The sequence below is a fragment of the Centropristis striata genome, chromosome 1, assembly GCF_030273125.1.
Source record: "Centropristis striata isolate RG_2023a ecotype Rhode Island chromosome 1, C.striata_1.0, whole genome shotgun sequence".
NCBI lineage: Eukaryota > Metazoa > Chordata > Actinopteri > Perciformes > Serranidae > Centropristis > Centropristis striata.
This window is the reverse complement of record NC_081517.1, coordinates 16,550,959-16,567,492: the sequence shown is the minus strand read 5'-3', so window position 1 is coordinate 16,567,492 and position 16,534 is coordinate 16,550,959. Positions and strand designations below refer to the sequence as shown.

General features: G+C 40.9%; 1 protein-coding gene across 1 annotated transcript in view; it reads right to left on the bottom strand.

Moving 5' to 3' along the window:
• Positions 1 to 3,554: 3,554 nt before the first annotated feature.
• Positions 3,555 to 16,534, bottom strand: part of LOC131971274 (voltage-dependent calcium channel gamma-2 subunit-like) — a 74,144-nt gene continuing 61,164 nt past the window's right edge. The window contains exons 3-4 of the mRNA XM_059332637.1: positions 8,310 to 8,450; positions 3,555 to 5,769 (exon numbers count right to left, since the gene is read on the bottom strand). Of these exons, the coding sequence (XP_059188620.1) occupies positions 5,246 to 5,769; positions 8,310 to 8,450 (665 nt within the window). The 3' untranslated portion in view covers positions 3,555 to 5,245. The remainder of the gene's footprint in view (positions 5,770 to 8,309; positions 8,451 to 16,534) is intronic.

Here is a 16,534-nt window from a genome sequence, read left to right as displayed (position 1 = left end):
GTCTAGTGACTTTCTCTTCTATTTTGTCTTTTTGCTCTCCTGCATGCCCTTTCCCATGTCCCTTTGCACATCAGTCATGGCCCATAGCGATACGACCAAATTATGCCATTATACCATAATCGTAAATTATGCTAACTCATATTCATGGAGTAATTTGATGAATTGACCTCAACCTCGGTCTCTCTCTGTCCCTTTTGTTCTGTGTGTGTGTGTGTGTGTGTGTGTGTGTGTGTGTGTGTGTGTGTGCAAGCATGGCTTGTTCCATAGCCCCTAACTGTCCGTGACCTAAAAAGCTTGCTAATTGCAGGTGAGGGAGGACACAGCAGCTGTTCCCCTAGATCTGCTACCCTCCTGTCTGAACTGCAACATGGCAAAAATTAGTCACAATGCCTCCAATTTCCCCTGCATAACAACAAAAATGTTTAATTATACTATTAGCTGTCTGACATTTCATAAACGTGATGCCCTGTCTTGCAGATACGGTCCAGTAGCATCCCAAAATAGCATAATGTTAAGTAAATCACTTGTAGGCACTTAGTTTTTGCTGTGGAACCTCACCTGGTGGCACGTATTGTAAAATGGATGGTAGAGCAGCACCCCCAAATGTATACTAAATCAGTAGTTCCCTATCTTTTTATGTTTTTATTTTTAACTTTTTAAGGAATAGTTCAACATTTTGGGAAATGTGCTTACTGGCTCTCTGGTGGATAGATAGTTAAGAGGATGAATCCAACTGTTATGTCTGCCAATTTGCAGTCAGCTTAGTTTAGCATAAAGACTGTTAATAACATCTGGACCACATCTAAAACTCATCAATTAACATACTGTATCTCATTTGTTTAATCTCTGCAAAAGCTGATATGCAAAAAAGCTGGTTTTACGAGGATTTGTATTCTGGACCGTCTCCTGGCTGGAAGCAGTAACTTTCTGCAGTCTTTGCTGGTGGTCTGGCAACTTCTTCCAGCCAAAAAAAATATGACATTTCTGTTTTCTTATTTTGTCTTTAAATCAAAAATAAAAGACTGAATTCTTTATAGTAAAATACATGTACACAAAATTTCAAATTTTACATGTAAATCTTTGCTTATCAAATTTTGTACATTATCACTTTAATTTCTTCTTTTAGTTTCTGTATGTGAAAGACAGCTTCCTCTAGTTTCAAGACATATATCACAGGGCAGCAGCACAGCGTCTGATTGGCCAGGACAGGTGTTGTGTGTTGGTGGGAGTGTCATGATGCATGCTTTAAATGTAAACTGAATTAGTCGCTTCATAGTAGCGTTTTACAACAGGAATTATTTTTTGATGATAATTTAATACTGTTAAAGTCTATAATTATTCTGGCAGAACATCACAGATTGATATATCAATGTAAGTCCTGTTGATGTAAACCCTAAAGGGAAAGTCAGTCTCCAGAAGAGAAATGATTCCACTGAATTGACCCTCCATTATATTCATGCTGCTTACAGACACTGTTGTGGAAGATTTATGTTCCGTGCACTTTGGCGAGGTCAACGAGTTCGAGCACGAATGTGAGAAAATCATTATGTACCTCCACACCAGAAGGGGGCAGTGTGGTGCTTCTCGAATGAGGCTGCTCCACTCCCTTTTCTCTCTCCTTCCTCCCTCCTCTTCCCTCCCTCGCTCGCCTCTCTTCAGTGATCACAGCAGTACTGCAGAGAGACATGCCAGCCACTTTGATCATCGCACCAGGGGAGGAGAGAGAGGGAGAGAGAGCGAGTAAGGGAGGGAGGGAGGGAATGAGGGATAGAGGAAAAGAGAGAGAAAGAGAGAGGGAGAGCACATACATAGAGACAGGGTATCATGCAGCAGGACACTGAGGCTGATGTTAAATTTGACATTTATTCTACAGCTGACGGAACGGCAGATGAGCCGGCTAACAAGACGATAGAGAGGGAGAGAATGAGAGAGGGAATGACAGAAATAGATGGAGAGAAAGTGATAGAGTGTACAAGGACATGGCAGAGTAAATAAGTGGATGAAAGAGTGGAAAAAAGTACAGAAAGACAAAGGACAGAGTGTTCATTGTGCAGAATACTTTGCCCATGGGTTAAAATGCTGCGTAACAATATTAATAAACCCCACCAACATGTTGCGGTACACACTGTTTGCACCCTGAGGAAGTCTCGCCTGTGCTGCAATGTACTGCTGCATTTTCTACCACTATTAACCCAATAAGATTAAGCTCTTTTTATTTCAATTTTTTTTCTGGGAGAAAATTTTGTGCAATGAAATGGTGAAGTAGAGGCAGGTTGTGCTATAATAAGAGAACCTAGTCATTGTGATGTGTGAATGTGGTGACGTTCTGTGCTATGGCAGCTGCTCCATTTAAACGTTGAAATCACAAAAAACTCGTTTTGGAGTTAAACAAATATCTGAGACACATCAGAAATGTACCTGGGTCAGTTTATATTAGAGTGACAGCTGACTCAGCTGCGGAGCTTACAGGTCAATGATAAAAAAGTGTTTTGTTAACAGTTGTTATGAAGAACAAGGACAATACTATTTAGAATCCACACTGACCAGCATTGCCTTTCAAAGACATTTTTTAAACACATTTACGACAGCCGACTAAATAAGCTATCTAGCCTGCAAAATGAATGTTAGCAGTGCACTTTTCCCTCCTTTTTATTTTTTGAGGGTTTACCTTGCTGTTTGACAGCCCTTTAGAATGGGGAACTGAAACCGTTATCTATGGTTTCTTTATGCCACCAGACTCCATTGACAAAACCAGCAATTTAACTTGGCGTTGACAGCAGTAAATTCTCTGCCGTGATTTCTAAACTTTGACTCAAAGTTTACTTAGTCAGTTCACAGTTTACTGTTTACTGTGGGAACCTACGTCACTGCCATTTGCTAAGGCTGAGTGGGCATTTCCATTTAAAAAACCTGGAGAATAATGCTGATGGAGTCGGCCTTTAAGCTAGAAAGCCAGTGTGGATTGAACTGATAGAGAAGCTAACAAGTCATGCAACAATGCCTACGCCAATTCTCTCTTGTCTCTGTGGGCGTGTCAAGGCTTGGAATCTAGCAACTACAATGCTTGGTAAAAAGAATTGTGTAAATAGAAACCTTCATACTGGATGGATCCCAGAAACTTCAATAATGATGTTCTCATCCATAGACATTTTCCACACCTGGAAAAACATGAAACTTTCTGGTCACAAGTGCATTTAGTTTGACAATTTATTGACAAACCACAACCAGGCTTCCTGACATTATTTTCCACCTTCCTTTTTGGTGTTGCTGAAGATTTGACGTCGACCCCCTTATCCACAGTGCTTTAGAGGCGATTCATTTAAGTCCCATAGAAAAGGAAGGCGCTGAGTTTGTTTAATTTGACTATGGCTTTATTTTGCACCATGTTGTAGGTCTTTACCATCAGACCTTTTCTCTTTCCCTCCTATTTTATACCTGCCTTTCCTGTCTTTTTCTTGCTAAAATACCTTAAATCTTATTGGGTCTGGTCTGTCTCTGGTCCAACTAGACTCTGTTACGTGTTTTTAAACCAAACATGATAGAACACACACTCGTTCTGTTCCCTACGGGGGGGTTCAATTTTTATTCGTCATCAGGACTTGATGCATCCAAGTTCAGAATCATTCAGTTTTGGCACCTTGAAAGACATTACGCTTTTTTTAAATTCTCATTTACAACAACACAACGCAAAACCAAAGAACAAGAAAAATGAGACAAAGAAAAGAGACTAAGGCTGTGTGAGAGTTCAAAGGAACCAAGAAAGAAAATTAAATGAAAGGCAAGATAAGATTTTCTTCTGTTAAAAAAAGCCTTGATACGTTCTCCAAAGTTTGTTCTTTTTGTTTCAAGCGTAATGAAGCCCCACCCCAAATTACCCACTCAAAAAAATAAGAAAAAGAAAAATTGAAATAGACACAGTACTGTAACATTAATTTCTACTTTGTCACCCCCACTGCCCTTACATGGTATCATTGTTCAATTGTTCAAAACATAGGTTCCTTAAAAGCAGATCGGATGATTTTGATTAGCATGCATGTAAATTCTTAATTTTTTGGAGTCACTTAGCTTCACCTTGCTGGTAGCCATGTTCTCTCACGCACTACTTTGTGTCTTTGGCAGTAGTGACGTCTCATTGTCCACAGTCTTCTTCAAGTTTGCTGAGAGATCCTCCATCACCCAGAGTTCTCTCTTCACTCCGCTCCTTCATGGAGCAAAAAAAGTGAGGTCAACTTTTCACCTCTAGTTGACCCTGAACAAGGATGGCTGCCAGGGTTTTCGGCGGAAGGCCAAAAGATTTTTTTTGTTGTAAAAGAATGTGATAATGTGTCTAATACTAACCAATATCAGTTTATCAAGTAGGCTGAAGCCTTTGCCCGTCAAATGAGCCAGTCACGAAGAATCCTCAGTCTTGGTTTATTTTCCATGACGACTTGATTTAGTTTCACTTGTAAGTTACTTTGTTTTCTTTTTTTTCTTGTTGATATTTTTTGCGCCAGGGAAGTCTAGTCATGATTTATTAACATATATATTCATATATTTATATATAATCAATACATATATTAACTTATGTTTTTTTTTCTTTTTTTTCTTTTTTTGCGGCCTGAATTGCTCCCTGCTAAAATCCCACACCGCAATGGTTCACAGTATTAATGCGCATAAAGAATGAAATCAAGAAGATACAGCAACTAAAGAAAGGAGTGGGGTATAAGGGAGGTTAGGGTGTGTGTGTTGGGGGGCTTGTGGGATGGTAGTGCGAGGGCGGGATCATAGGCGGGGCCGAGGGGTCAACTACGCCCCCTTTTCATCAGACTGAGGAAGAGTAAAAAATATAAAGTTCACCTTTTAAGGGGCAGTCTGGCCCAGCCCACCACTCCACGGTTCCACAGCCCCGAGACAGACAACCACCTGCCACCCCCCCTCCCAACTCCTCTTTCCCCATCCTCCCCCTCAAATCTTTACAAACATGTTCAAAACTCGTTAAACAATGGTAGATGGGAAAATCATGCATGTTTCTTTTTTTATGCATTTTTTCTCTGTTTCCTTTTTTTTAAACAGAAACTCAGTGATCATCTGAGGTGCTGTGGAGCGCTCAGAACTTCCCATCTGTCGCTTACCCCTCACTCCATCTATCCATTTAAGCCCCCTCTCCTCCTCTTTTTCGCCTCCTTACACCGTTATCCGTCTTTTGCCGCCTCCCCCCAAATTCCCTCTGAATTTTTTAGTGTCTGAGGTCCCTCTTTCAGTTTCATACGGGCGTGGTGCGTCGGTTGGCAGTGCCGCCTGAGTCTTTCAGGTCCTTCTGGATGCAGTTGTGGACCTGCAGGAAGTTGTGGTCCCTCTCTGTGGAGTTATAGGTGGCTGTTGGGGTGCCCGTTTGGCCCTTGGGCAGCGTGTACATGGACAGCTCGGTGGAGGGCAGCGTCCCGAAGGCCTTCAGGCCCACTGGTGATGCCTCGCGGGAGTGCGAGGGATCCGTGGAGCGGGACGAAGAGCGTGAGCGGCGTCGATAACGGTAGCGGTAGCTGGGGATGCGCGTGATGGCCGCACCTTGGAGGTAGTCAGCGGCTCGCGCCCCCACGCGCAACTCCCGATGGCGGTCGATGAACATGTGCACGGCCAGCACACCCACCATTTCGGCCATGATGAAGGAGAGGGCGCCGAAGTAAAAGGACCAGCCGTAGGAGTAGCTGTTCTTCTTGGAGTCACTCTTGGAAGGGTCCCCAGCGTTGGCTGATATGTACACAATGATTCCTATGATGTTGCTCAGGCCTGGGACAGAGAAAGAAGGAGAGAGATTAGATCAAAACTATAATACAGCCAAACTGCTACTCAAGTAGGCCCACACACAAAACAACCAAAATCTTCAGTTATTATCTTAGTCAACTGATAAAAGTACAGAAACCTCCTCAGCTTTGAGTCAACGGTGTTAAATTTTTTCTAAAAGTTTTTCTGTTTTTAGGAAAGTGACCTGCTGTATTCTTTACAGAAAATAGTAAATACATTAGTTAAAAAGCACAATATTTAAAAAAAAATTTTCATGAAAGTATATACAAGTGACCGCATAATCAATTATGTAATAGTTGGAGACCTAATAGTGTGATCATAACATACGTTTTTATTATTAATTGACATTTTTATGTACAAATGTTCCTGCCTTGTGGCTCATTTACAGTCAAGTTTTTATTGTCCATCAAGTCAAGTAGCCAAACAGCTGTCAGACAGAGAAGAAGAAGACAGCTGATAAACGATGGTCATAAATCAGTAACTTATTACATCTGTGTGTCAGCAGCAGGGATGTGACTAGAATCTGTTGAAGTTGACAGAAGCAGGACTTTCAGCTGTGGCTATTGACAGTTAGAAGTTTTCTTCCTGTTTTTCCCAAAGCTCTCTCTCCTCTTTGAGATGCAAACTGGGGCACATCCAACCTTAGATTTACTTCTTTTATTATATTTGAATATCTCTCTCTGTATCTCTGTAGTTGAGCCTCCCCAGCCTTTCCTTCCTCCAACGGTGTTCAAATTCACTGCCAATCTTTCTCATCTGTCTCACCCTTTCTCTTCATCTCTCTTTCCTTCTCTCCCTCCCCCTATTTTGATCATCTGTCATTCTTGTCATACATCATCACTCTGACTATGCGTAGCCAGAAATAGACGCATGGACGGACAGACAGACAGACAGACAGACAGACAGACAGACAGACAGAGACAAAAGGACACATATGCAGATAAACAGTGAAAACAATACTGTTTGAACATACAGAAAATCAGACAGAGGTGTGAGGACTGTGAGGGCCTGATTGAGATGGATCAGAGCAGAAGAGTATCAGGGACACCTTATTTTTAGAGTGTAATCCCAGTGGCCTCCTCTTAGCCTAGCAACAGGGCGAGAGAGACAGACACAGACAGTGAGAAAGAGAGAGAAACAGAGAGAACTGCATCTCTCACTTCTGACTTGGAGGGGAACTAGTTATCTAGCGCAGCACAGTAGGCCATGGCCTAGAACCAGAGTACAAACGCACACATGCATGCACGCACAAAAACACAAAAATGCTCCGGCAAAATGGCAACCTGCGCTATCTTGGTCTCCCTGGCTGTGTCCTGAGGTGATTGTTGTATGCTATACACACGTCAAATGCTACGCAACACATCACCTGGTGGTCAGCGAGCGACATCGTGGCTTCTGTTGTCTCAGAAACAGGACATTTTCATTTTCAGCTGCTCCACAATGCACAATGTGTGTATTTTTCAAATGCTTTGATACTGTGCTGTCACCTGTGTCCTCGTCTCCTCTCAGATCTGCCTTCTCATCCTCAGTGGATCTTTATTCTTTTCTTTTATACACTGGTGAAAAACAATGTCCATAGTGGTCATTTTTCATAAAGGAGGGGTCAAGTCAGAGTATCCAGTCAGTCAAATGTAGTCTTGTCGTCTGAATTTAAATATGATCATATTTATATATATCAACAACTACTATGTGAGTACTGTGGACGCTTTTCTCTTTAGTTCTACAGAGCATTTTAGTGCCTTTTTGAACCCAGTTTCATCCTTTTATGGTGTTTTTGGCTTGAGTAGCCAGCTGTTTCTAGTGAAAAAAGACTCTCGAAACCCTCTGTTCACTGTCTATTCAGCTCCAATCAACACACAAACAAGGTTAGCATCTAGCTTGCGAACATAGTGGATATTAAGCAGTTAAAGAGTCAGCTTTCCTTCAGTGGTGGTGGAGATCAAATAGCTGAAATAAGTCTAAACAATCGACTTAAATCTCTCAAGATTCCCTTGGAAAAGAGAGCCAAGACAATTCTATTATCATTCCTTGACTGCACGATGCGTTAATAAGCCACTGTTTGCTCACAAGTTAGCCCTATCAACTTTATAAGGTGATAGCAAATGTGTCAGTGTTGTTACAGATTGTTGCTCTGCCCTCAAATGGCCCGGAAAATCAATGATTTCAGGTTTAAAGATAACATCTTTGTATTGTCATCTGTCCAGTTCTGTATCAGTTTCCATCCATTGGTTTGACAGTACCAAAAGAAAAATATGTTGATTCCAAAAGAGTATTGATTTTCCATCATTTTCCCTAAAGCACAACCAATATATACCTCTACCCTTCTCAATTTTTCCCCCACTTCAATTCATCATGTCTTCGGGTCCTCTGTTTCTATTTTACTCTCTCTAATTCCCTCTTCTCCCCAATTCTTCCTCCCTCACTTTTGCACCCCACGCTTTCACCTTGACACCTCCTGCTCATCCTCTCCCTCCTCCCCTCACCCCCACTTCACTCTCAACTTCCTCCCCATTTCCCCTTCGTACCTGCGGAGACGAAGAGGATGCCCGCGCTGAGGATGATGTTGTGGCGTGACTTGTAGAACTCGCTGGCGGCAATGCACAGCCCCCCCATGAAGAGCAGGATCACACTCAGGATGGGGAAGATACTTGAGGCTCTTACAGCGCCTAGACACACACACACACACACACACACACACACACACACACACACACAAAGCAAAAATAATTGTCATTGTCATAATATCACCACTGGACACATGCTAGAGATATTGTTATTATTAGACATAGTATGACTACCAAATGACAGATGATATGCATGGAAGACCTTGGAGTATTTCTATAAAATGGTCAGCAGTAACTGAGTCGATTGGAAAAAACAAGCAATACATATCAGCGATTAAATCCTTATTCTGCATTATATTACCTTGACTACTTGCACTACAGTATATTGGTTTAGCAGAAAACACTTTTCCTCTGACTCTTCCTTTCCTATTGGTATCAAAGATCTTTCCTCCATTGTGCGGTGTGTCCGTCTTCTTCTATCAGGCCCCTCTCCATCGCTTTATCACTCCATCTTTCTAACTCTCCGTCTGTCTCTGTCCTCTTTTCCTCCCCTATCAGTCCGTCCATCAGCTGTCTGTCTGTTTGCCCTCTGCATGGCTGATTTGCTGATTGGCCTCGGGGCTGTCACGGTGCTGCCGTGGTCACGGAGCTCGATCTGGTTTCTGAGGCGACCAATGTCACATCCGTGAACTTTTGGCGGTTTTCATGGCGATACAGTTTCCTGCATGATTGTGCTTCCCTTGTTAAAGATATCATTTTCTTTTCCCTTTTTTCTCCATCTTTAGTTCTCTTTTTCATTCTTTGAACACAAATTACTAAGTACCACAAAATAATTATTTAAGCTAATGTTTTTCAGTATTATCATAATATCAATTTGCAAAGAAAGTTGTGAACAACTAAAACTTCAGATTTACTGTCTTTGGAGACACTTTCCCTGGTGTTATCTTTATTTCTCAAATGCAACATTAGGGTAAATGGCAAATTAAATAGTAGGTTGCAGAATTAAACCAAAATGTAGGTTCAAGAATTATTCTATTTTCATTCACTATCACTTTTAAAGTTATGGCCATTATTCCTGTCAGTAATAATAACATTGAACTTTGAAACATCACTAAAAACAATGGTCAGATTTGATACAGTTTTGGAAAATGAACCTTTTGGTTCAAGTTTAACTCCATTCTCCATTGTGTGCACAGTTTTTCTTTGCAATGAGTGTTTATTATCAAAGTTGTTCAAGTGATTTAGATTTTTGTTAAATTCTGATCATCTGCATTGTGTTTCTTGCCGTGTCAAACTTAGTTTTAGAAATGTGTTCCTACAGTGCAGTAATATTGTAACTAATAGAGCTGATGGCCAAAACAAGCAAAATAACAGTTAGCTTTCAGTCTTAATCATAGGAACCTAAAAATGTCTGTTGAAGGAAGAAAGAGCATGTCGCTTGTGCTTTTCCTTGATCTTTTTCTAATAACGATGATAACTCCTCATTTCTTTTTTCATTCTGTTTCTGTTTATACTTTCTTTTACCTACTTTTTTTTCTTTCCATCACTGTATCTCTTTACTTCTCTGGTTTGGCCGTAAAGTGGTGGTTCCATTCACTGAAGCAGATCAAATATTAAGGTGACCTCAGAGTTGGCACTGCGCCAAGCTTCCCCTCCTCCGCCTCCTCCTGCATCGTATTTGTTTTAACCCCATCTCCTCTTCTTCATTGACATGTGCTGTCAGGGCAAATTTTCTTCAAGGTGGAAAGCATACCAACCACATACTTTATGCACACACAGAGACACACATCCTTTTTACCGGAGTAAGCGGAAATGTGTCCTGTCACACACACGTACACCTGTATTACACTTGATTTATCACTCACTAGAGGTTAACACAGATGGTTGAGAGTCTCCATGGTGGTAAAAGACACACACGGAGCATATACTATACTGGACAGCATGTAATATATGCCAGCAAGGTTATTACTTTGTTATAAAAAAATGTATTGACCATTCGCTAAGCCTAACCCACCTTAGCTACTGTCAGCACACAACATCTGCAGTTTACTGTGACAACAGTGGCACATTGACCAGCAGAGTGTACGGCCATTTTACTTACTTTGCTATAACAGTTTCTCGTTTTCTGAGAAAAACAGAATACAGCCAACTCAGTTTTATTTCATGACTGATTTTGTCAGCTGAATTGACAACTGTGGCTGGTTTTGTCTTCTTTGGCTGCTCTCAACAAGATCTCCAACCATAAGCACACATATGAGCGTTTGTCAAAAATTACGGTACATCGGATCGTTCTAAAATATACATTATATATGCGTTATACATACACTTACGGTTTGCGGTTGTAAAAAAGGCTGCAGTTTCTGTGAATTTAGACCACAAAACCACTGACCTAGGTTTTGGGCAAAAACTTCCTGTTATGGTACTATAAAAGTAAATAAATGTTTGTAAATGCATAAGTGAATGTATGTGAAGTAGTTGACATGAGCAACGAAAAGTTATGAAAAAAGGTTGCGTTAAAAATGTAAGCTATGTTAAAAATGTAAGTTACGTAAAAACACAAGTTACATAAAAACTTAAGTTGCGTATAAAGTAATTTACTTTTTGTTTCCACACAGGACGCGAACCACGTTCTCCTGGGTGAAAGTCTGCCGTTAGTTCGTCCCATCCACCTCCGCATCACCACCTATCATTACTACTACATCAGCAAGATTTTGGCGGAGGACAGTCTAAAACGTAAATGTCAGTCGTCTTTTGCTGCATCTACAAACGCTTTATATTGACATTTTTGAGATGAGACCAGTCTGTTTTTCTCTGGTTGACTCAATCGAGAATCCTGTAGGATCTTGAAAATGCCGACATTTTTCATGGGAGCTTTATCATCTAATCTAAAGTGCAGTATTGTAACTTGAACAAAAAAACACGTTTAACTTTTTCAAAATGATGGATAAAAGTACTTAAAGGGAAACATTGTCGATTTTCAACTGGTTTTATGTCAGTACAGTGGCGGTAGTATATGTTGTTTGATATTCTCCATGTTGCGTTCAGAGCCAAAGTCCCTCAGATAACGGGAAACACATGCCTGATGATACATCATTGTTAATTTGCCCACACTACCCACACTGGAAAGACAGAACGCCAGTTGAAAATTGGCAAAGTTTCCCTTCAAGTTAAACGGTGACAACTGTTAGAACTCCAGCTTTCAATAAAGTGTGATACAAATACACGACAACACAAGAAAGGCAGCTGTGGTGGGAAGCTAAAATACACGAAATGCAGGGGGATATAGAGATAAAAGTGGAACAATAGGAAAGAAAAGGTAATGAAAGCAGAAGAAGAAAAAGAAGATGAGACAAGAGGAGAAGCGAGAAGACTGCAGGCCTTCACTTCTCTGTGAAGCTGCTTTGCCTCAAGCAATCTCTGTCTCTCTCTCTTTCTCTCTTTTTTTCCCCTTTTTCATTCCTCTCTGCACTTGCGCTTTAAGCAGAAGGCAGGGAGTTTAAAAGGAAGAATTTTTAACCAAATGCGCTGGCCTCCAGGCGCACCCTGCCACCAAGCACATCACGGCGCAGAGTCAGAGAGACGGAGAGAGGTGAGTTGAAAGTGAGCGAGTTTCAGCAGCAGCAGTGCGAAGATACAACTACAGTATGTTTTTTAGTTTCTTTGTTGAGGATGCTTGAGGCTGCTGTGGGGATTGAACCTCTGACTTCCTGGTTGTGGGATTATATCTGTAAACTTCAGGCCATCCTGCTCCGTTGTACAACACAGTTTTAGCAAGTAAAACATGCACCCACTGTCCAAGAGATTGTTAGGGGGAAATATCTGTTTCTTGGCGATTTATTTATGTCTCTGCATGTTCTGAAACTTTACTCCTGCACACTATTGTACACTCTACCACTTAATCTGTAAATAAACTAAATAGACATATAGTTCTGTATCCCCAAAGTCATGATTGGCTTCTGGTTGTTGTGATCTACACACACCCTTAACTGTTTCATTGCTTTTTGTCAAATATTAAGTAAAGTAAATGCATTTAGCTGTAAATTATAAGGAGCTTTACAGAGGGAAATCAAGGTTGTTTGATTGTAATATATATTATTGTAGTGACTGTATGTGAAAGTAAAGAGAATTTACTTTTTTGTTTTATGGGCAACACACATCGGAAGTACCTGCGACCACTGAATATGACTTTCTCTTTCATCTTTTTAAGTGTAATGCTTGTTTTTTTTTTCCAACAAGCTCTCCAACCTAAACGATAGAAGGGGTTGTGTGTCAGTTCCACCCATTACAACACGTTTGTACGTATTGCAACTTGCATTACAGCGGCGCAATCTAAAAAAAGCACACACGTCATTATACATACACGTATTGTTCGCGGTTATAAAAAAGGCTGCATTTTCTGTGTATTATGTTTTCAGACCACTGACCTAGGTTAAGGGCAAAAAACTGCTTAGGCGTTATAAAAGACAGTTTAAACTGTAAATAAATTTACGTAAATGCCAGAAGTGAAGTAGTTACAAGGGTCACATGACTACCGCAAGTTATGTTAAAACAAAAAAAACGTGATTTACAGACGTGATTTGTCCTGGATGAAAACCCACATTTGTATGACCCAACCACCAACCGAAGGCGGAAGTCCACAATTTCAACTTCGCTTCACGGTCAAGCTCTAATATGTCATGCAAGACAGCTGCGGACGCATTGCAGCAAACAGCGCAATACGTAAATACAGCTCATATTTTGCCGCCTGTACACACAACTTATATTCACGTTTTTGAGGGAAGAACTGTTTTTTTTCTACATTTCAAGAAGTCTTTGGAGTTTGATCAACCACCTTTTACACCCTTCACTGCCTATTTTTGCAGAGAAACTTACATGTATCTTCGGCACATACTGGCTACTGCACCTTGACTACTTCTTTTACCTGTATGACACATCCAGTCTGTGCCACAGGCGCTAATTGATGCACGTCAATTGATTCCATGCTCGCCATGCAGGTTTTTTCTCGGATTCACTGCTAAGCCACTGCAATACAATACCCATAAAGCCATGACTATTCCCCAAACCTGTTATTACCACACCCCAGGTCAGTACAATTATAGTTCACGTCATTGTAGTTTCAATAGCGCAATTGAAGATACTCAGTTTTGTCAGTGGATGGTCATGCAATTTGAAAGCAATAAGCGAGCAGGAAGGCATCAACGTTTTATTGTCTGCATCCATCAATCCATCCATTATCTATACCCATGTATCCTGTACAGGGCTGCCGGGGGAGCTTGCCACCTGTCTGCTAATTATCTTCATGTAAGTGATTTGTAATATTGTTGTAATGTTTCCCTGTCGGACCATGCAGCGATGGAGGTTTATTATTTTACCGAAGCTATTTCAAATTAGAAGAGAGTTAGGACGGCTTTACGTATATCATTCCTGTACATGCTGAAACAATTATCCAGGGGAGGGAATACAGCATCCTGATGATAATGACACTGTTGTTAGTGATATTTCAATTATATAGGCCTACAGTTAATCATAAAGGTGTGTGTGTCTGTGTGTTGATGTGCAATCACATAAATCATAACCTGCATATGCACACAGGTGGTAAAAAGCTTGGCTGATGCTTTGTCAGTTTTAACTTGGATTTTTTTTTCTGATGAATCTCTGTCAGTAAATTTAAAGAAGTGCTGTGTGTGGCATCCTGTATGTAAACATTTTGTCAGGACTTTCGAGCTGATATATCATGAATATTTAGGTCTCGAAAAAGAAATTCATGTAAAACAATGTGATTTAACTTATATGACTAAGATTTAATATTTAGATTAGGGCTATCAAAATCAATCTGTTTATAATGCAAATGTGTCTATCAACAAGACCAAATAATGTGCAGTTACTATTGATCTGAATATAGTCTAAAATACCATTTTCTAGCCAGGCATAGAGCTAATGCAGACGGTCCTGTTTGCCCTGAAATGTGTAGCTTGCAGCAGGCTAGTTAGCATTAAGGGGCATGAGGGTCCATGTGAAATTATTCAGACTGCATCCAAAAACTGTACTATACTACAATACTACTGCCCTCGGGAGCCACCACTGTGTTGAAGTTACACAACTTTTATGAAGACTGCAAAAGTAGCGGAGGAGTTGGGTCAGACTACGAAGGTTGCACTTATCCAATACAATTGGACTACACTCAGCAGTTACAGTTACCTTGCGGTGATAGGCAGCTTATTACTTTGACCAGCAGTTGGAAAAAAGTAGTTACTGGACATAACTCTGGTTCTATGAATATGTGCAAAGTCTTCGAACCACTGGGTTGTTTATTGACTTCCAATAATACATCTAATTACATTTGCATAAAGCAAGCATTTGTCTACTCAAATGTTAATAAGGGCATTAAAAAGTCTCGCTGTAAGGTACATTCTGAGCAGATAGAGAATGTGTGATTAATTAGCGATTAACTTTGGACAATCATGCAATTAATCCTTATTAAGTATTTAAATTGATTGCCAGCCCTACGCTAGATTTTATATTTAGATTGAACTTTTTTATTTATGTAATTATATATAACATGTTGTTTTACATGCATTTCTGTCTCAAATGCGAAGAAAAGGAGGTAAATGTAACAAAAGTGAACTAAAAATTTAAATACATCAGCTTGGAAAACGTAACTGAATTATACATTCGGCGCCCCATAGCATCGTGTTATCCTTGCACCGTGTGAGTCAGTATGTAGTGTGCTCTACGGCTCTGATATAATACACAGACAGAAGGCAGAGCAGAGTGAGCACACTCACCTAAACTGTCTCTTTCCTTCCTCTATCTCTCAAACCTCTTTTCTTTTTCATTCTCGCTGTTACACTTTCACCCTCTCTTCATTTCTCCCACTGCTTGGTTGGTTCTGCTGCAGTGGTGTGTGTTTATGTGGTTGTGTGTGTGTGTGTCTCTGGCTGACTTATGGTTTCATTAGCTGCGGCAGAGGAGAGCCTTGTAATTGTGGCTGAATTATAGAGGCGGGGGTGGACACCACCATGGGAGCTCCCTGGGTTCACACACACACCTACACACACACACACACACACACACACACACACACACACACTTTAGCGGAAACACACAAGCTACAGTACAGTGCAGCAACCCCCCTATTACTTTGTCTCTCTTTCTCTCTCTCTCACACACACACAAACACACAAACACACACACACACACACACACACACACATACATACATGCACGTCAGCTCAACAAGCTACAAAGTGAACACACTTATCGATCAGCCTCCCACCCACTCACTTGCTCCAAAGTGGGGTGTTTCCCATACACACTGTATGCTACCCACGCATGAAAGATGTGCTTGCTCTCTTGCTCACACACACGGACACACACACACACACATACACACACACATTTCGCCCACGTGGGAGAGCCCAGCAGCAAAGAACATGTGGTAGTGGGAACTCGGCAAAACAGCTACAGGGGAATAACTAACCGTGTGTGTGTGTGTGTGTGTGTGTGTGTGTGTGTGTGTGTGTAACCATCCATGTAAAGCTGACAGACGTGCAACACCAGTAGAATTGTTGATAGAAAATGAAGGCATCTTATTTAGAGGGAAGAAGACAAATATAAGTACACACACACACACACACACCATTGTGCAGATGTGTGTATGCCCATTCCTGTGTAAGTGCATGCGCAGCCTGCCAGTCATTATCATGCCGTATTACTCATGTAAATCGTGATATGCCTCCATGTCACAACTCGGCTCCCAAAAATAGCTGCAGTGACATCAGGCAGTCGGATGACATCACCAGTGGGTGACGTCACGTGTCTCGTAGCATCTCGATCCAGAGTATTAGCATTATGTACGAGGATCCAGTGGTCTAATTATAGCAACGGCTTTATATCATAGCAAAAGACTGCGCACCGTTTCCACTTCGGAGTGTTCAGAACAATCCAGGACTGTGTGTGTGTCAGTTTTTGTCTTTCTGTCTTTGTGAGGACCACCTTATGAGCGAGGACATCTTAGCAGGGCCTCTCCTGTTTAAATGGCTTTTTGTGCATCAAGAGAACAATCAGATATAGATTTAAGGTAACTGGTGTAAAGTAACTAAATGCATTTACTTAAATACCATATTACACATTATTGTAAATGCACTTTTTGTGTGTTAAGGGACCCCCGAAGTGTACAGAAAAGT